This window comes from Marmota flaviventris, chromosome 11 (assembly GCF_047511675.1).
Source record: "Marmota flaviventris isolate mMarFla1 chromosome 11, mMarFla1.hap1, whole genome shotgun sequence".
In the NCBI taxonomy this organism is placed as follows: Eukaryota; Metazoa; Chordata; class Mammalia; order Rodentia; family Sciuridae; genus Marmota; species Marmota flaviventris.
In genome coordinates, this window is record NC_092508.1 from 15,005,944 (window position 1) to 15,027,187 (window position 21,244).

At 43.9% G+C, this 21,244-nt stretch overlaps 1 protein-coding gene across 1 annotated transcript in view; it reads right to left on the minus strand.

Moving 5' to 3' along the window:
• Positions 1-21,244, minus strand: part of Sgpp2 (sphingosine-1-phosphate phosphatase 2) — a 106,301-nt gene that overhangs the window by 42,350 nt on the left and 42,707 nt on the right. The window contains exon 3 of the mRNA XM_027942029.1: positions 17,976-18,122. Within this exon, the coding sequence (XP_027797830.1) occupies positions 17,976-18,122 (147 nt within the window). The remainder of the gene's footprint in view (positions 1-17,975; positions 18,123-21,244) is intronic.

The window sequence follows — 21,244 nt, forward strand, 5'->3', positions numbered from 1 at the left end:
TCAAGCAACGCCAACCTCACCCTTCAGGTTCTGAGTTAAAGTCAGCGGAGTCCCCGTGGCTGGTTTTCCCCATATCATCAAACTGTATTACACAGAAAGAAATCTGGATGGATGGTGACTCAGGTGACGCCTGCTGTAACCCCAAGGGATCACCCACTTCCAAGAGTGAGCACAGTGTTAAAGGAGCACTGGTCCTAGGGGTCCTGTTTGAGAAATCACAATGCTTGCTGTTTGTCTGGGTTTGGTTCCCTTCACCAATGCCAGAGTCTTCCCTCATGTAAGAGACAAGTAATTTAACGACGAACCTTTTGGTGATAAGAACAGTAGATGATTGTCCCCAAAGTCTCAGGTGTGCATGATCTTTTTCTGCAGAGGTGGATTCTGCCAGCTCTGCGGCCTCATGCTAGGACAACTGCACATGCGTGGGGGAAGGACTGTGGCACGAGGAGGTGATTTGCTGGCAGCAGCCCATGAACAAACTGAATTACCAGTTAAGACGTTAGAGGAAATGGAAAGCTAAGGAAATGCATAAGATTAAAAACTCAATATGCAGTCTAACAAAGTTAGGAGGGCCATAATCGCAGGATGCAGGGAAGAAAATTCACTTAAAGCAGATGATGCTGCAGTTCAGTGAGGGCACCCTGAGCACATATCTCCACAGCCAATCTGGGGACGCAGCCAAGTGGACTCTTCCTCTTCCATACACACCATATATTCCCATTCTCAGTTTGATGTCATGGGCTACGCTATCGGTACTGGGAGAAGTCAATTTCATACTTAATTCAAATAACTGTCAAGATGACGACCATGGTCAGGAGTGCTACCAACTGTGTTGGCAAAATCTCCCGAAGTCAGTGGAAATGAGCCCATGATCTTCTCAGACACCCTCAAGTCAGCCACTTATTTATCAACGTCCTCATTTGCTCCTCACCGCCGTCCTCCCCTTGTCTGGTTCTCTTCTCTTCTTTCTAAACTGCAAATGGAGACAATTCAGGACCCGCCAGGAGACAATCCAAGATCTGTCATCACTTCCCTGCTGGTCTCCAAGCTTCCAAGCCCGGTCCCTCTCCTCCACCGCCACCACAACGCCAGGAATCACGGCTTCACCTGGTGCTTGTGGAAGTGAGCTGGCTCCTGGTCTAAATTCAGTCTCCCTAGGAAAACTCTAAACCTCCTGATAGTGTCTTCCACACACTAGAGAGGACCTAGCCCCGAAGGTCAAGTGGAGGCTCCTACCTCAGCGCTGAATGCCTCTCAGCTGAAATGGGGAGACTATGACTTGGGATTTAATCCATGACCCTGAATTTAATTCTGCCTGCTGGCCACACCCTTCCACCAATCAAAGGGTTCAGATGTCCTTCTAGTGAGACCTGAGAAAAGAACTTCACCTTGAAGTTCTAGAATCTGAGCACTGATGTGCTGACTGATTCTCCAGAATCTCTGCTCAGGGAACTCTGGTCTAGTAAGTCCTGTGAAAGAGCTTATTTGGAGTAAATAAAAAGTCATCAACTTGTAGAGCTTAACCAAGGGGCGGGGTGGGGGCGGAATCTAACTCACCATCTCCCTGAATGAAAAGATTCTAAAAACTAAGATTGTAGTGAATTCCAAAGGCATCGTAAACATGAACATGTTCTCTAGCCCTTCCTTTTCACTTTGGTTGCAACGTCTTTCCGCAGAAAGACCCTCTTTTCTTTCCTTCTCTCCCTTCTTTCTGTTTCCTTCTGCTCTTTGGTGTTGTAGGGTTTCCACCAGGGAGAGAAGAAAGGGCTCCCTTCCCTGGGCTTGCCAGACTCCCCTCCTGAAGAGCAGGAAGGGACAGAAGTCCCAGAGAGTCCTGCCTGACGCCTGCTCACTGCAGGGGTCAAAGGAAGGAGGCTGCAGGAGCTGAGGCCAGAGGAGGGGAGAGGGCAGGGCACCATTGATTTCCAGTTGGCCAGTGAGTGATTAACTCCATGTTATTAGGAGGGACTGGGGATCACACCGGCAGCACCTCCCAAACAGGACTGTAACCAGGGCCATAACCTCCCCATGACCCTTTTTAATGAGAAAGGCTTGACCTGAGCCTGCCAGAATCTGCCTTCAGGCCCTACCCTTCCCTCTGCAATTTCCCACATTCCAGGTTTGTGTGACAGTGACCAGGAAAGTATTTTTGCAGAACTACTGTTTGATGCTGTCTCTCACCAGATTTGAGTTACAGCACATATTTTATTGTTATTTTTAAAATTTTAGTTTTGGTACTGAGATTGAATCTAGGGATGCTTTACCACTGAGCCACATACCAGTCCTTGTTTTTTAAATTTTGAGACAGGGTCTCATTAAGTTGGTCTGGGTCTTTTTAAGATTCTGAGGCTGGCCCCGAACTTCCAATCTCCTACCTCAGCCTCCAGAGTGGCTGAGATTACAGGGCTGTGCCATCACACCCAGCTCACCTTTTATTTTATTTTACTTTTTTATTTTTTGGTACTGAGGATTGAACTCAGAGGCACTTGACCACTGAGCCACATCCCCAGCCCAATTTTGTATTTTCTTTAGAGACAGGGTCTCACTGAGTTGCTTAGTGCCTCAGTTTTGCTGAGGCTGTCTTTGAACTGGCAATCCTCCTGCCTCAGCCTCCTGAGCCGCTGGGATTACAGGTATGCGACACTGTGCCTGGCTCACATGTTTTATTTTAGAGATGGGGAAGATGAACTAAAGATGGCTTCTACTTTGTAAAATTTAGCTATCTTCTCAGAAGGCTTGCTTGCTGGGCTATTTAGACTTCTTGGGACATGGGTTTTCAAATGAATAAACAGAGAAATCAATCAGAAAGGTTGCTGATAAATTCCAAACATTCTAGACTTGCCATAAGCAATTTAAACATGAGTTACAAGTAAATGATAAGGACAAGCCAGCCCTGTACCCAGATGCCACCTGCTGGGAAGGGAGTTCCCTGGACACTTTACAACAGCGGGCCTCTGGCCACTTTGTCTCCCCAGGCCCTTCTTGGATTCTTCACAGAACTTTACCTGTCTGCATTTAGAGAATGTGTATTTACTTTTCATTATCCCCCCCCCCTTTTATTTTTTGGTACTGCCAAGTACCAGGTTCATGGGACAATAAGGAAGGGAATGCAGATGCAGGTGTCCAGGTGGCTTTTCAGGAAATGCCACCTCAGTGGAGACTGAGCCAGGCAGGAGAGGTGAGGGTCTGCAGGGCAGGGACCCTTTGGAGAGACGCACAAGGTTAAATCTGTACATGTCCAAGATTAGGGACTGCGGTGGGGCTTGGGGGTGGCTCAGCAGCAGCTCCGTGGTTCCAGAGACACCATTCTTATGGGAAGGGGCTGGAGGGGGAGATTGGGGCAGGAGTCTGACTGCAAAAGGCCTTAGAGGTGATTTTAAGGTGCTTGGGCATTCAAATGCGTTTAAACATTCCTATTTGCATTTGAGGTAGAGCACTGTAAATACTGTGAGGAGCATGGATTTGAAGGGTGCACAAATAGCTAAAGGAGCCAGCCAAGTGTGGCGGCGCTTGCCTGTAATCTGGACTGCTCAGGAGGCTGAGGCAGGATGGCAAGTTTGAGGCCAGATGCCACAACTTAGCAAGAACCTGTATCTAAATAAATAAATAAAAGAACTGGCAATGTAGCTTGGTGGTGAGAGCCCTGTATTCAATCCCCAGTATGAAAAGAAACGGAGACAGAGAGAAAAAAGTGCTGAGCATGCAAGACATGACAGAATATTTGGCTGTGGAATGTGCTTTTGTAGTTCCCTTTGAAGAGAGTTACAGCCAAAGCTCGCTGGCTGGTGAATTCAGAGGTATAGTGAGGGTGCCACTCTGCTTGCAAGAGTTTCTCCATGCGGTATGCTAACTCCCAGCCCAAAGGAGTGGCTCCTCCTAATTCTCTTTGTTATTTATGTGCTGCTTTATTAGAGAAAGAGTTCAATGCCTTGCGCAAAGGTGTTCTACGATGCAAAACCTTGGCACGTTACCTAAGGAGATTGAACACAAGCGAATTTGGCCACAGAATGGTTCATGATGATGTAAACCATAGCACAGCCATGCAGAGGTCCCCCAGGGCTCAGCGCTCTGTGCTGCTTGATCCATGATCTCTGTGAGACAGAAAGCAAGTCAGGATTTAGGAACTGAGACACTCTATGTGGACAAACAATTGAAGAAGGGAAGGAGATCTATTGCACAGAAGAGACCCTGAGGCCTTCAGAGGCCTCAAAGATGAAGCAGAAGGGCTTTGCTGTTACTTGGGAAGGTGTGGGTTGGGATAAAGGCTCCTCTATTCTCAGCAGGGGTCCCAAGGAGGGGTTGCGTGCCGGTGAGGATGGGCCAGACTTCACTAAATTTGGAGGAGGCCAGGTAACAGGTGTTTTGCCACAGTTGGCCAGTAGGGGCAGAATGCAGGTAATTGTGTAGGAGACAAAGAATGGGAATTTGGAGTGTGTGTGTCTGGATCTGTCCTGGGTAAACAACAAGGGCATCTGTAAATCTCATCTAAGCCAGCTGCATGGGAAAAAGATGGTTGCCTGCAGTAAATCCTTCCCCAGAACACACAGAATTTGGGGAGGAGCATCTTCATGCCTTCTGTTTTCTAGAAGCATGGGGCACAGGCCAGGCCACAGAGGTCACTTTTCTTCCTCTCTCTCTTTTTTTTTTTAAGCCAAGAGGTCTTGAATGCATTGTCTAATCTGTTCCTCATTGGCAGGAGAAAGTGTAGACCTGAAAGCAGTTTTGGTGATTCAAGATAAGCTCTTAGCAAACTCCTTCAGGCTCTCGAACCATCAGCAGCCCCGAGGTTGAGGGAGAGCGAGAGAACTGTGCTGAGCTTCCTGGAAGACTGACACTGGCAAAGCCAGAGCTCCTGGCACCGGGAAAAGGGGCAAACTCTCCCTTAAAATAAAAGGGGCTGGCTTGGGATGCAGCTTGGTTAGTCCCAGAGCACTTGCCTAGGATATGCAAAGCCCGGAGTTTCAACATCAGCAGCACCAAAGGAAAGAGAAAGAGAAAGAGAGAGAAAGAGAGGTCCAGTCTTAAGCAAGCATCTCAATGTCTTTCAATCCTGCTCAGATATGCCCAATAATCTCATAATGACTAGTTGTACAATTGCTTCGGTTTATGTAAGAGCAACCATTTATGGAGGGAAGGCACATGTGCAAACCAGGACAGCAGGCTCCTGCTGGTGGAAGACCTTGGAGCCCCTGCTGTTGCCTGGCAGCTTTCCTCTTCTGAGTCGGCCTCATCTCATCCCCTCCTTTTCTAAACTTTTCAAGCGGTTGATTCCCTGTGCATCATATTCTCTTTACATCCATCCTACAGTCCAGCCTTACTGGACCCTTTCCCAAAACTCTTCATCTCCTCCCCAAGGACCCTGTCTTTCCGTCCTGATGCAGTAGGATGACATAAACAGAGAGCAGGTTTCCAATGTCCTGTTTTCAGTCTCATCATATGTAATTCAAGTATTAAAACTTACACATTAATGTCAGATTCAGGTAAGGATACATCTGGAAGTGCTACGCCTCTGCGGAGTTGTATGCTTTTCTAAAACATTATTTTTAGAAACCATGGCTGACTCATGGCTCCTGTATTCTTCTTTCTTATTTACATGCTCCTGAAGTCCTATTTTTGGATATGGAAGTGCTACAGTACCTACTGGGGTATTAAATTGACCAAATTATATTGTTCTATTGTGAGCATGAACGAATACCTAATAATCAATCCAGCTATTATATACAATTATACTGCAGAAATTGAAAAAAAAAAACAATTAAAAATAAAAAGAAAGAAACACCTATTAGTCCTATTTCTAATTTGCTTATGGCAGCCGGTTTTAAGGTAGAGGTGAGGCACCAGGATGAGACAATTATACCACTATCACATCCTCTTAAGGGGCAAGGACATTTTAATCATCCTTTATATTTTTTTTCAGACTTAGTGGAGATGCACCCAGACCTAGTTTAGGAACAAAGTGTTACTATATATAACTAACACATTCTGCTCATGGTTTAAACCCCCTCACCCCTGCCGCCGCAATCCAAAACCTATAAGTAGAGACCTAAGCTTCATGGATCTGTGAGAATACAAGATTCAAAAGATGTTTTATGAAGTGCTTTCAAATATCACTATTTACTATTCTTACTTGTATCCAGTCCTACTGTTCAAATGTCATTGATGTCCATTTCAGGGTTGAGGGTCCATAATGTATTCAGCACACACTAGGCCCTGGGTTCAATAGACAGCACCAAAAAACAAAATCAATTTCAGATTATAAATGTTCAAGTGACCCCCCAAAAGAGTCTTTAATGTCACTCACATTTTTTATTTGGGGGGTCTGTTCACCTCAGCTTTTAGAATAGTTTTGATTGCAATTCCTCTCTTCCACTGAATAACATTTTCTGAACCAAGATCCATCCCATGCATGATATTTATATTTTAATCTTAAAGGAGATGCTCTAAAAAATATCTAAGTGCTGGGCGTGGTGGCACACGCCTGTAATCCCAGCGCCTCAGGAGGCGGGGGCAGGAGGATTGCCAGTTCAAAGCCAGCCTCAGCAAAAAACAAGGTGCTAAGCCACTCAGTGAGACCCTGTCTCTAAATAAAAACAGGGCTGGGGATGTGGCTCAGTGGTTGAGTGCCCCTGGGTTCAATCCCTGGTACAAAAAAAAAAAAAAAAAAAAAAGCTCTAAGTGGTTTCATATCTCTCACATAAAATGTCTTAACATTTACTTCTCGTGAATGTACAGACTTACTCAAAATCAGCATCTATAAGAGGGCTAGGCAACAGATCAACAGTCCTGAACACATCCTTTGAGGTTATGGAGACTTTTAAAATAAATTCCAGCGCCTGGTTTCTGCAGCCCAGGTCCTGACAGAGTTGTAATGATTTAATCTTCTCAGTGCTGAAGACACACCCCTTTGATTGGCCTGCAGGATGAGTAGTCAAACATTCTTTATAGATTAGAAGACTTTTAAAGAAAACATAAAACCCAGTCTTTAACACAAATTCTAGGAGCTTTCCACAGTATAAATCTAGGTTTAAATTTCTGAATCCAGCTTCCAAAATGGAAAAGCCCTCAAAAAAAGATTTGCCTTATTTGGAAAACTTATCCAAGTGAATGAGTTCCTGCCCTTGATTTCTTTCTTTCTTTTTTTTTTTTTTTAAATAAATTCTAACTAAACACCCAAGATACGGTTCTTGTTGGTTACAGAAAAATGAAGACTTTCAGTCCATGTCATTGTGTCTATCTTTTGTAGCTGAATATTTTCCCCAGTCATGTAGACAAACACTGAAAATTGCTCAATCTGTCTTTCTTTCACACAGCACCTGTCTAAGCAGCCCTGACAGCTGGCAGCCACATCACAGGTGTACAGTCAATTGCAGAGTTAGTATTAAGAGCAGAGTCTCATGTTCTCTTTTGCCTGGATCTTCTATTATGGACTAATAAAAGAATTCGTCTCTCTTCTTTTACTCATTTAGTCTTTGTTTACCAGTGTGAGTTTAAAAGGAAGCAAGCCTTCTGCTGCTCACAGCGTGCTAATTCCAAGTGAGAGTGTTTTGGAAAACCTTCAGAACATCATTCCCCAACCCCCAGAGTCAGATCACTGTGTGTTCGAAAAACATTTTCAAATTGAACAAAACATTTTTTTCCCTTCTGATTTTGTAGTGCCTGCGAATGCCAGAAGAAATTTAATTTTAAAGGAACAAAAAACATAACATCTTTTTCTAGTTAAATCTGAGCACATGCAATGCAAACAATGAATTCATATGCATGCGTGTGTACACACATTCTCTCTCTCTCTCTGTGAAGCTAAGAGCAAGGCTTGCGTGCTCCATTTGTGTCCAGACGAGGACATCTCTAGTCCCCAACTCTTAAGGGGAAATATATCAAGTTTTGATTCAATTATTACTTTTTAGGTTAAAAGATTCTTGTGTCTTCCTAATTCCATTCCTGTTTCTTGCATATCATGAACAATAAGTCATGTCTTACTTAATATCAAACCATTCTTCACAAAGCAGGATACTGTGATCAAACAATGTGAAGATAGATACGGCTAGAGAGAAAAGGAAATGACCCTCAAATCAACAAGTGATTTGATTTAGGATTTAGGGAACTTGCTTATTTTTTCAGTTTATGTGAACATGGTTTACTCCTTGAGAAATGAAAAATAAAATTAATTGAACATGTTCCATACACACATGAAGAAGCCAGAATATATTTAACACATTTAAGGGCAGAGGCTCTGCAGAGAACAAAGGTAGGAGGATTCTGGAACTAGGTAGTTATGGGATTGAATCTGACCCTAACCTTCTGCCTAATGTGGCTGGTCTCATGCTATTTCCTTTTGAGAAGAATAATAGTGCCTTATACTCCATGACGCTTATAGAGGCCACAGCCTTGTGGCCAGCACACGGTCAGAATCTGTGGCGCTCAGAGGTTTACTGTCTTGAAATCTGGCCTATGGTCCAAGCTCATGTCAGCAAGTAATCAAACAGAGCAGCACAGCAGCATGTGGCCTACATGTACGGATTTTAGAAGGCTGTTTATTCACAAGCAGCGATGCAGTGACTCCTTGCAAACTATTTATTCAAGACCCTTTACTCTGCCTCATGGAGCATGCAAACTGGCCAAATGCCTGTAATCCCAGCTACTCGGGAGGCTGAGGCAGGAGGACTGCAAGATTGAGGCTAACCTGAGTGAGACACTGTCTCAAAAAGCAACATTTAAACAAGACTGGGTGGGGAGGGGAGTGTGTGGGAGGGGATGGGAGTGTAGCTCAGTGGTAGAGTGCTTGCCTAGATGAGTGGGGCCCTGGTTCATTCCCCAGCACTGCAAAGAAAGGAGAAGAAGAAGGAAGAATGAACCTGAGCTAGCCTCAGCCTAGAGAAGAAAGAGCTGGGAGATGGAGCCTCAGACAGCAGGAGGAAGTCTGGGAAGGGAGGGCCAGTGCCCCTGAGCCAGAGTCAGGAAGCCTCAGTTTCCCGGATTCGCCCTCAGCTGGTGCATCACAGCACCTCCCTGCCACTGTGTATACCCATAGACGGAGGGGCCTGGCTGGCGAGTGGTGGCGCTGGGCTCTAAGGACAGGAATCAAGGTTTCTGCCCTCTGGCTAAAGAGGGCATCCCCGCTGTCTCCCAGCTCTCCTACAAGAGGTTCCCCCTGGGAAGTCCTGCCTGCGTGGGTGAGAGGGGAGGAAGAGGCAAGGTGGTGAGGCCAGGTTCGCCTTGTAGTTCTCAGAAACTTCCAGAGGCCACAGTACATTGTGACCTCTCAGAGCCCTTAACCAGGAAGCCTGTCCCTCCCTTCCCAGAACCTGAGGGCCCTCGTTGCTCACACTGAGCTGGACAGGGTGCAGGCAGGGAAGCCGAGGGCACCCGGAGGCCAGAAGCCCAGAGGTCAGAGGTACGCTGACAAGAATGCCCTGTCCTCCCTCTAGGACCCCTCTAGGGACGAAAGGCCCACTCTTTTCCTCTCTCCTCCTCTTTCACTTGGCTGCTTTGCAAATTAGGACAAGAAGTGGAGCTTGGGGCCAGGAAGGAGAAACCCTGGGGTCAGCAGTCAGCCCTTGGCCGTCCTACTAGGTCCCTGGGGTGCTCTGGTTTTCCCACTAAGCACCAGAAACTTGGGACACGCTGTCCAACAAGACTCACAGGGAACTCAGAACAGAGAGCTGGGAGGAGGAAGTCTGTGACATGTGGTGGCCATACCTAAGGGCCCTTGCCACGAGACTATGATACTTGTGATGGAAAAAGTCAAGTTCAGCCATTGGAGGCATCACAGTATGGTGGAAAGGAACAGAGTCAGGCCTGACCCTACCTGCCATCCTCACTGGTTGTGCCTACTTGGGAAAGTCATTTAATCTCTTTGGGTGTCGGTTTTCTCATCTGTGAAATGGGGTGCTTGGCATGTAGCTCCGTAAAACAGCTGCTGTGAGAACCACAGCGCCCCCTGCCCCCCAGGAGTGCGGCATCACAATGGAATTGGTTGTTTCTTTAAAGAGAGAGAGTTGTTAAGATGTTATTTGAAAATGTCACCTGAAAGAAATGCCTCCAAGACCTGAAGATTAAGATTGTGTTGGGCAATGGCCCCTTTCTGGGTGACGGCAGCTCTGCTTGATCACAGCATTCCAGTCTTAGAAGTGCTGGGAAGGGACAGCGTGAGGAGGGGGAGCAGGAGGGAAGAGGTGGCACATTTCCCGGCCACCCATCATTAAAAGAGAAACATAGGAATCATTTTTCAGATAATGACGATGATGAGAGGTCCAAATGTATTTGTTTATGTGTCCAGTTTTTAGGCTTTTAAAAATCTACACTAAAACCAATACATTTTTGCTTATTGTGTTTCAAAACCAACCCAGTACAGCTAGCGTGACAGCCCTATGGAGACATTTGCTTAATCTTTAACTAAGGCTAAATTACAGATTCTACTTCAGAGGGACTAGGCAGAGTCTCTGACACCTAATTCCATTCCATTCACTGCATGCTAGAGAGGGTTACAATCTGGCCATTGTCCCTATGCTTAAAGACTCATTAATCTCAAGCAAGAACCAACTTAACGAGCAGGGCAATCTTTTGAAGTGACTGGTGGTAATGGTTTAAACAGAGAATTAAGAGATAATCATATTTAAAGCTATCTTTTGGCACTGAAATTGACCCCCGTCTACGGGGTGTGGACTACAGGCACAGGGCAGACTTTCCCCCTCTCCTCCCTAACCAAGTGACAAACTCCCCTGTGAGACAACCTGGTGGCAGCCTGCCCACATCCAAAGGGCATGCTCCATCTAGACATGTAACCACAAAGTTTACTTCTTAACCAATTTATGGGACTTTCTATAAAATGATACCCCAAACTACAGCAGTTAGACACTATCTAGCTCATAGGCACAAATTTAAACGTGAATTTTAGCCAAGCAGGATGGTGCTTGTAACCCCAGAGGCTCCAGAGGCTGAGGCAAGAGATGGCAAGTCCGAGGCCAGCCTGGGCAACTTAGAGAGACTTTATCTCAAAATAGAAAATAAAAGGGCTGAGGATGTAGCTAAGTGATAGAGTGACCCTGGGTTCAACCAAATGAATTAATGAATGATTGAATGATCCAATGAATGACAATTTTAGGTCTGCTTTGTACTATAGGTACAAAAATAAATAAATAAAGGGTGGGGGAACCCATCATTTAAACTGGAGTTCTCCAATCTAAATTAATTCATCTTGGATGAACAGGACCGGAAGGGCCTCTTTATCACCAGGACCTTGCAGCTACAAAAAAAAAAAAAAAAAAAGAAAGAAAGAAAAAAGAAATTGAATTTATATTTACCAAACAATGAAGCGTTTTCTTTTAAAAGTACTTTTTCGAGAACCAGACATGGTGAGGTCATGCCTGAATCCCACTGAATCCCAGTGACTCCGGAGACTGAGGCAGAAGGATTACACGTTTGAGGTCAGCCTCAGCAACTTTGTGAGGTCTTAAATGACTTAGTGAGACCCTGTCTCAAAATAATAAATAAAAAGGGCTGGGTATGTAGTTCTGCAGTAAAGTGCTCCTGGGTTTAATCACTAGGACCCAAAATAAATAAATAAATACAATTATTTTTTTCATTTGTGTTGAATATAAATAGCAACTGATCTAACAATTATTTAGCAATAGGTTTGATATGCTATTGTTTGATATTCACACACACTGTCTGATATTGAGGAGATTCACAACGCAAGAGACAATAAGACAGGCCACATTAGTACTTGGTCTACATAAGAGATGAAATCTCTCTCTCTCTTTTTTTTTTTCTTTTAAAATGTCATCCTTCCCAATTTTGGCTCTTTTCATTCTTCCTCCACACTCTTTGAAGTGTCGTGTAGCACTTATGGTGAACACTCATGACCGTGTTACCAGTCTCCTGGGATCTCTAGCCGGGTCCTTTCATCTTAAAGCTGAGGAAACTGCTAGAAAGAATCATGAAGTGCCTTGAACGAGGTTCCACTGCTAGGATCATCACTCAGGTCTCCTGATGTTCCAGAACCTGGACCACGGTGATATGGCCCTGGTTTGTCACCTATCCCCATCCCCAGCACCCCTGTTTGCACCGAGTAGAGCCAAGTTACGACTGGGCAGAGATGGATGGATTGTGAGACCTTGCTACATAACACACTGTGTCAGACTGTCTGGAAAGTCCGAATTAAAAGGCAGAAGTTACCAGCTGATCACAGGAGACAAAAAGACCTGAGGAGTCGTTGTTGGAACATCGAACCATCCAAATCATTCACTGGTATCTGTTCCTGTGAGGTTCTGCTTCTTGGATCCCCCATAAACTTAGGATGAATCGTTCCCCCTCTCCCAATCTTGAATAAGTTTGGGTGGCTTATATTTCTGGAAACTACATCACACTACATCAGCACAGGGCATCTTTTTGGACCACAACCTCAAAGTTCCTGATGGAGGTGGGAGCAACCCCATGTCTATCTGTTATAGTTTGGATGTGAGGTTTCCACCATAAGCCCAGGTGTTAGTTAATGCAAGAAGTTTCAGAGGAGAAATGATTGGGCCATGGGACCTTTCAGCCAATCAGTGAATTAATCCCCTGTCAGGAATTAACTGAGTGGTGACTGAAGGCAGGTAGGGTGTGGCTGGAGGAGGTGGGCATCGGAGGTGTGTGGCTTTGGGGTATATTTTTGTATCTGATCAGTGGAGAGTCTCTCTGCTTTGTGATCATCATGTGAGCCACTTCCCTCTGCCACACTCCTCCGCCACGATGTTCCGCCTCACCTCAAGTCCCTAGGAGCTGGCTGTCTATGGACTGAGACCTCTGAAACCATGAGCCCCTAAATAAACTTTTCCTCTCCTAAAATTGTTCTTGTCAGGGGTTTTAGTCACAGCAGCAAAAAAGCTGACTAAAACACCACTCCATCACAGACACTCCTTGCTTCCCATCAGGGAGATAATCCAAGGCCACGAATTATTAGAAAAGAGATTTGCACTGCCTAGAAACTCTCAGAAACAACCAGAACCTTCAACATAATCAGAAAAAATATGCAGCAACTCATGAGGCTGAGGCAGGAGGATCACAAGTTTGAGGCCAGCCTGGGCAACTTAGCAAGACCTGTCTTAAAGCAAAATAAAAAAGAGCTGGGGGCATAGCTCAGTGACAGAGCACCCCTGGGTTCAATCTCTAGTACCAAAAATAAAATGAGAATATAGAAAGCTCAGAAGAAGGAGTCAAAATGCGTACTCTCACACAGATGACCAGGGGGTACTGATGCTAAATAATTTTCCTAAGAAAATAACCAAGCAATATGTATCACCAGCCTTAACAATTATATCAATCCTATCCGTGGTCAATCTCTTAGGAATTGGCTTATCATTTCCTAATAGATAATGTAACTTCACTTTGGTCTGGTCAAGACAAAGTTCAAAGACTAATATGTGGCTCACCCTTGTACCAGCATCCAGTTTTTTTTTTTCTTTTTAGTACTAGGGATTGAACCCAGAAGTGTTTTACTACTGAGCTGTATCCCCAGTCTTTTTTTTTTTTTTTAATTTTGAGAAGGGGTCTCACTAAGTCACTGAAGTTGCCCAGGCTGGCCTTAAACTTGTGATCCTCCTGCTGCAGCCTCCCAAGTCTCTAGGATTACAGGCATGCATCACCCTCAGCATGCTCTATTTAATGTGAGTCTGGGGTTTAATCTTTTATTAAATAACTGTATTTTGATTTAAATCTACTTATCCCATTTTTTTCCTTATATCTCATCACGAATGCTATGAAATGTCTGTGAAAAGAGGCAGAATATAAATAAAGAATATAAATAAAAAATATAAATATAAGTAAAATAGATAAGAACAGAGAAAAGAAGACTCCCAAACTTCAAAGATCAATTGTGGCATCAATATTTTACAAAATAGAGAATAACTGTATTTGGCAAACGGCAAGTAAGACTGCTTCGTGTTACAAAGTTGGGCACCATCCAGTTTCAAGGGAATCGCCTCTGACCTTTTTAGGGTGCATCAGTTTAGCTGTAAGCCCTTTCTTTTTCCTTTTCCTTTTGTGGTGGGACTGTCGCCTAGCCAAAATAGAAGTCAAGAGCTCAGTCAAGACTCATCTTCTGAAGCCCCATCTACTTCTCCTTCTGGGAATTCTCACCAGGTGACTCACTCAAGGGCTTTTCCTGTCCTGATGTCTAAGATTCTTTTGAGTCCAGACAGGACTCAGAATGACTTGATTGATGTCTTTCAGCTAATTGAACAAAAGCTTGTCCAAATGTCCTGGGCTGAAATGCATCTGGCTTATCAAGAAAGGCACATAAAAGACACCTGAGTGGAACCCAGGGTTGTGCCATAAACACAACCAAAGCAAGGGAGAGAGGAGTCGTTTAACACATCAAGCCCCAAAGCGTTAACATCTTAAAAAAGAAAAGACAGTGAATGTTCTTCACTTTGAACACTTACTTGTGTTAGGGGGGAAAAATGGGGTCCCTACGAGGCTGAGGAGGCCCAGGGCAGGATCAAACCCACTTTGCCATTTAAACCAGTTCAATCCTGGGCAAGTAACTTATCCTTATTCTATTTCAATTTCATGACCTATAAAATGGGCTGTTAAGAACGATTTCTCAGGATTGCTGGTAGGAATAAGTGAGGTAAAATATGTAAAGCACTATTACAGTGAGAGAGCTATAATATATATACACACATATATATAAATATGTACATATATATATATATATATATATATATATATATATAAAATATCACCTTTATATATACTTACATATATAAATTCAAATATATATATATCATCTTCATATTCTTACATATATTATATATTTATATATGATTTTCTGTTATTTGAAGTATTAGTGTCCCAATCTATAAAATGATACTTACTTATTGAATGAAATTCAAATAAGACAAATGATGCTGAAAATAAAGAATGCATAATAGAAGGCCAGAACAATTATGATTGTGAAGACAGCAGTTAACACAACCATAAATTATGCTAAGCTACTTCAGACAGTATGAGTCACCTCTAATGGAACAAATGATTTTTAAAAGCAGGAGACAGCTACTGAATTAACATACAGTTTGACAAGAGGTTTGGCGCTCCTGAATGAGCAGCTGCCTTCCAGTGAATTTTGGATGAGATGTTACAAAACATGAAGTTCTCCCCTAAGGAATTGACATCCCTCCACTCCTTGAAGAGGCTGTCACTAATTTAGGAATGAAAGTCCCTTACATGAAAAAGGATGCTACAGCAGGAAGCTGACTTCCCTGGTTGGCTCAAGTTCAAGAAAACCTCACCTGGCTCCACCCCACTCCCCCAACCCCCAATAACAGAGATTCCCCTTCCTTTCTCCACTTTGCTGTGACATCTAGCTGACCACACAGAGTCATGATAGAACTTTCACCACGGATGTCCGTGGTCTAGGTCACACACCCACTTAAAACATCAGGTAACAGGTGGTTGGCCTCAGGACAATGTGCTGACTCAAAGGTTGCACCTACCTTTCTCTGACAAAGATTTTGATTCCTCCTTTCTGACAGATAACTGAGTCATTCTGTCTCAAAAGACACACTGACCACTTTGACATGAGGAGTCCAAAGTGTAAAATATCCACTAGCAATGACAAGCCCCATCCACAGCTTCCCATCAAGTCTGAAGGCCTCCCAGCCCCTTTGGGGAAGTGTTTCCACCCTCAGTGGGAGAAATAGACGCCAGTGAACTGACCACACACTTGACAAGATGTTGCTGGGTTATTAAAGGTACTCTATAGCATCTGCCCCACTTCAACACTATGAAATTTTGGAGAAAAAAAAAGTGTGTGTGTGTGTGTGTGTGTGTGTGTGTGTAGACCCAGAAGGGGGCTTCAGAAGGGGTGAGGGGCTTTGGACCAATGTCCCCCCCATGCCAGTTAAGATGCATGGCTGTTGCAGATTCTTTGGTCATACTTTTAGAATTCAAAAGCTATAGCTCGTGGCCAGGCAAGAAGCAGGGATGAGGGAAGGAAGGAGTGGCCTGTAGTTTTAGAGAGAAAAGGATAAAAGAGGAAGAATGTGGGCACAAATGATCAGAAGTGTCCAACTGAGTGGTCCCGTAGATGGAGAGGCTTCACAACAGGGTTTCTGCATTTGGTCTTTGAGAATTCTTTGTTTAGTTGGCATATGCTTTAAAGATGTAAGCCTACACTGAGAATGGGAGACAGTTGAGGAAAAACAGAAGGACCCAGCAACCCTGGGCTCATGTCTCCTGGCAGCCACAGGTGGAGCCCAGGAGCTACTGCTCCCTAGTGCCCCCAGGTGGCCATGGGGTGAATGACTCACACAGAGGACCACCCTCCACAACCCTCACCCCTGCCCCAGGAGGACAGTTTTTCTTCTCTTGTCCCCAGAGCACTTTAATTTATGTCCTTGATCAAGTCCACTCTACTTGCTCTACAAAGGAGAAAAAAGCCCAGGGTGGGAAGTCATTTTTAGTTCACACAGCATCTCCTTTACACCCAGTTAAGCACTTCCACTCTTCTTTTGGGGGCATAATCTTGAGTCAGGGAACCCACTAAAGCTTCCTCTGCCAGCTGAGCAAACTTGGACCCTAGAATTAGTTGATGGTTACTCCTTTGCCTTCTGGGACTAGTCACTGTGTTTTCCTGCACAAATAGCAGCTGTAACTGCTCCCGCATGGCAGGCCTGAGCTCAGTGCTCTCCGGCACCTTCACAAGGCACATTACTAACTCCCTTTGACAGAGCAGGATGGTAAGGCTCAGGACAAGGGGACACAGATATGACCTAACTGCATCTGATGGCAGACCTGCCGGACTCCAAAGCCTGTGTGTCTGTAGTGTGCCTTGTTGCCTCATCAACTACCCACAATCCCCCAGTTAAACAGCAACCAGAACTCAGACAGGCGGGTGGCATCACCTGCAATCCCAGCCACTCAGGAGGCTGAGCAGAAGCATGGCAAGTTTGAGGCCAGCCTGGGCAACCTAGTAAGACCCAGTCTCAAAAGGAAAATAAAAGGAATTGGGGATGTGGCTCAGTGACAGAGTACTTACCTACATACAAGAGACCCTGGGTTCCATCCTCCTACAAAAACATCAGAACTCAATGGGTTCTGAACAAACTTAAATGACAGGTCCACCCCTTTTCTGGACCTGCCGTGGGGTTTGTGCATGGCAGCAGCCCCATTGCACTAGAAGTTCCCTCTAGGAAGACACCTGCCTTGTCTGTTTGGCCTCTGCATTGGAGGCTAGCAGCGGACTACTGCCTGGAGTTGTCAGTCAACAGCTTCTAATTCTAGAGTTTGATCAAATTTTACTAAAGTGCCTCTTTTTTTGTTGTTGTTGTTGTTTGTTTTTTAGTTCTTGCAATCTGTGTTCATTTTTATTTTTTAAAATGCCTCTTAGGAGGGTGCATTCCGTACCCACTGTGAGTTCTTAGAAAGGTCCTTTATTCTGGGCTCATCACTTTTCCCTTCTAGTTTTATTTAACTGTGGGGAGGTAGACATCAAAGTGCATGAAATCACTTGGTTGGTTTTGTTTCTACAAACAAAACAAGTTGCTCTTAGATTTGCTTTCTCCAAATTAGACAACAAAATTCTACTCTAAGGGGTCAGGAAGAAATAAAAAATATAAAGAACATATGGGCAAGCTAGGTGCAGTGGTGCACACCTGTAATACCAGCTGCTCGGGAGGCTGGGGTAGGAGGAGCGCACGTTCAAGGCCAGCTGGAACAACTTAGAAAGATGCTGTCTCAAAAAATAAAAGGGGCTCGAGATGTAGTTCAGTGGTGAGTGTCTCTGGGTTTGGTCTTCAGTACTGGGGGGAGGGGATAAAGGTCATATACGCAAAGTACTTGAATACGAAAGCAGACGGTTATCTTAGAAGTAACAGTGATTAGTAAGTAATAATACTACTTATGGGTGAGGGATATAGCTCAGTAGTAGAGTGGTTGCCCAGCAAGCATGAGACCCTGGGTTCCATCCCCAGAATACTACCACGAATAGTACTTACAACCCATATCATGACCAGTCTTCTGGATAAGTAAGGATCAATATTCCAGTGTGTGAATGGAAGAAACGTGATGTAGAACACTTCTTGACCCAAAGCAGCCGAAAATCGGAAGAGGTAATAGTAGAAGTAGTTCTTCACGATGTACTTCTGTACATAAGCCTAGAAGAGAAAAGTTGGAAGAGTGTGAGTTCATGTCACCATCAGCAGGCCTTGATCTCCAAGGTGCTGCTCCTCTCTGGTCATGTCATTGTGGTGTCCTTGGTGTCTGCATTGCCATTAAACACCTGTGGATCCCAGTTTGTCCACATAAACATTCAAGACATTAGTTCTTCATCAACCTACATGAGTGACATCAAAGACAGAAATACTAGGAGAAGACTCAGAAAAGCCTGGCCTTTTTTGTGTGTGTACAGACGGCCTGAAGCTTGGGGGTAGTCATCTGTGTTTGGGTACCAGATGGGTTCCTGACTGTGGTGGGCAGAATGCAAACACGTGCATACCCTAACCCCAAGAACCTGTGAATGTACCACCCCTGACCCAGGAAAAGGGACTTTGCAAATATCATTAAATTGCTAACTTTGAGATTCAGAGATCATGAATATCTTGGGGCTCAATGAAATCACAAAGATCCTTAATAAGGTGGAAGAAGGAGGCAGAAATGACAGAGTCAAGAGCCATTTGAAGATACAACACTGCTGGTGTTAACAATGGAGGAAGGGATCCTGGGTCAAGGAGTGCAAGTGGTCCCTCAAAGCTTCAAAAAGCAAAGAAACAGACTCTCCCCTTGGGTCTTACCAAGGAAAGCAGCCCTGATTTCACCTCAATTTTAGCCAAATAAATCCATTTTATGCTTCTGACTTCCAGAACTTTAAAGAGAATAAATTTGTGTTGTTTTATTCACTAAATTGGTGGCAACTTGTTACAGCAGCAATACATATCTAATACACAGACTGGAGAAAAATCACTTGCTTCTGAACTTTAGTTCACCTTTTAAATGGGACTAAAAGAGACAACCCAGCCCAGTAATGTTGTGAGAAACACAGCAACACACGGGGTCTGTTGACACACACTCATTTCTATTTATCTTCCTTCCCTCTTGCCCTGTTAAGGGGTTGGTGTGGATGGGAAGACTTGGAGTTAAAACAGGAATAAGCAATCTATTTAAAACTGGTGAAGACTTTTATGAGATAGTTATGTTAAATAAGTTAAAAACAAAAACATCGCGACCCTGTTGAACGAATCCGAAGAGTAGAATTTTAATGCTACTGAGAGCCAACATACATAGCCAGGTACTTCATAAAAACCAAATCAAAGTGAAATCCAACACTGGAAGTGGGGAGAGGGAAAGAAATAGCGCTGCGGCAGGCGACTTGGGAAAGACCTTGTGGGTCTGGATTTTTAGCACCTGTGCTGGGTGCTAAGAATATTCATAACGGACAGGGGCAATCCAAGTTCTTATCTGGTGTGGGGCATCTATACTATGAGGCAATAAAAATTGAGGAGACCAATATTGTGTTTGAGCCCTTGAAAAATGCCAACAGTACTTTTATATTTGAGAGATGAAAAAAGATGACCTTGGCTAGGCATGGTGGTACACACCTGGAATCCCAGGTACTCTGGAGGCTGAGGCAGGAGGATTACAAATTCCAGGTCAGCCTGGGAAACTTAGTAACCCTGCCTTAAATAAAAAGAGGCTGGGGAAGTAGTTGAGTGGTAGAGAGAATCCAAGTTCAATCCCAGTGCTGGGAAAAAAAAAATGCCCCTGGAAATTGCCTGGATATGACTGTTCTCAATCCTACTGGCTGCCTACCAAGTCTGCATTCCTCTCCTTTTTCTCCCTAAGAGGTTCCTGACTGTATTCCAGCTTCTCTGTCTCCCCTACAGAGAGCCCTGTGGTGCAGGGGAAGGTCGACACTGCCCTGTGCTCCAGAAATGGATCTGGATTCCTCTAAACCTGTCATGGTGCCTTTGAGAATTTCAGCCTCAAGCCAAGCAGCATGCTCCCCCGACGCCCCCCCAACAGTTACCGGTCAGGGTGAGCACAAGTTATAAGGGGGCAGGGGTGTGTGTCTCTCATTGGGAACAAAATGTACTTTGAAATGAGTTCAGATTAGAGATAATAGCAATAGATCAACCCTAAGTAGGGACAGTAATGCACAAATTGAATCCAACAAAGGAGTGCTAAGATACGGCTGGAATTGCAAAACAAGAACCAGGGATTGTAACAAATACACAGTGACAAATGCCTCCCTCCCTCTAGAGGGTTCTGTTTTATAAACATACACCCAACTGGCCTGACCTTGACAAAACCCTGCCAAGAGCCCCTTTTACATAGAGGTTACATATTTTATCCCCCAGCTACCAAATACACCTGGTAATCTGACCTGCTTTGAAGATTTACAAGGAAAAATTTTGCCAAATTCTAACAAGAGTCAAATCCTTCCTCAGTGTCATTTCATGGTATCTGAGTGTTATATGACATCATAAAAACTCAATGACAATCATTTCCCTCCTCTAGAAATGATTGAGACCAAGTTCAGCAGCTGCTTTACTCTCTCATATTACTAATTAGTATCTTTAGACATGATTTTTTTATAATCTCTCAGGGATTCTCTTTCAGAGATTTAAATATATGTATGTGTGTGTGTGTTTATATATATATTTAATTTGTATTTCCTTAATTGCTAAAGATGTTGAACTTTTTTCATGTATTTGTTGGCCATTTGTGTATATATATATATATATATATATATATATATATATATATGCGTGTGTGTGTGTATACACACACATATATATGTATATGTGTATCTAGAGAGAGAGAGAATGTACATACTTATATTCTAGTCCAGGGGTTGGTTCAAATTTATTGATTCTCATATTTTATTGAGGCATTATAATTGCACACAGTGGAGGAACTCACTGTTCTGTATTTGTGCATGTACATAATACAACCATATAATTTAGTCAATAATGTTTCCCAGTATTTACCTTTCCCAACCCCGACCCTCCCACTGGTTACTTTCCTCTCCTCTACTGATCTCTCTTCAATTTTCATGAGACCCCTGTACCCCACACCTTTCTTTTCCCTTTTCTTCTCTGTCTTCCTTATATGACAGAAAACATATGACTCCTGATTTTCTGAGTTTGGCTTATTTCACTTAATGTAAGTTTCTCAACTTCCAACTATTTTCCTGCAAATGACATAATTTTATTCTTCTTTATGGCTGAATAAAACTCTATTGTACACACACACCCTTTTCTGTATC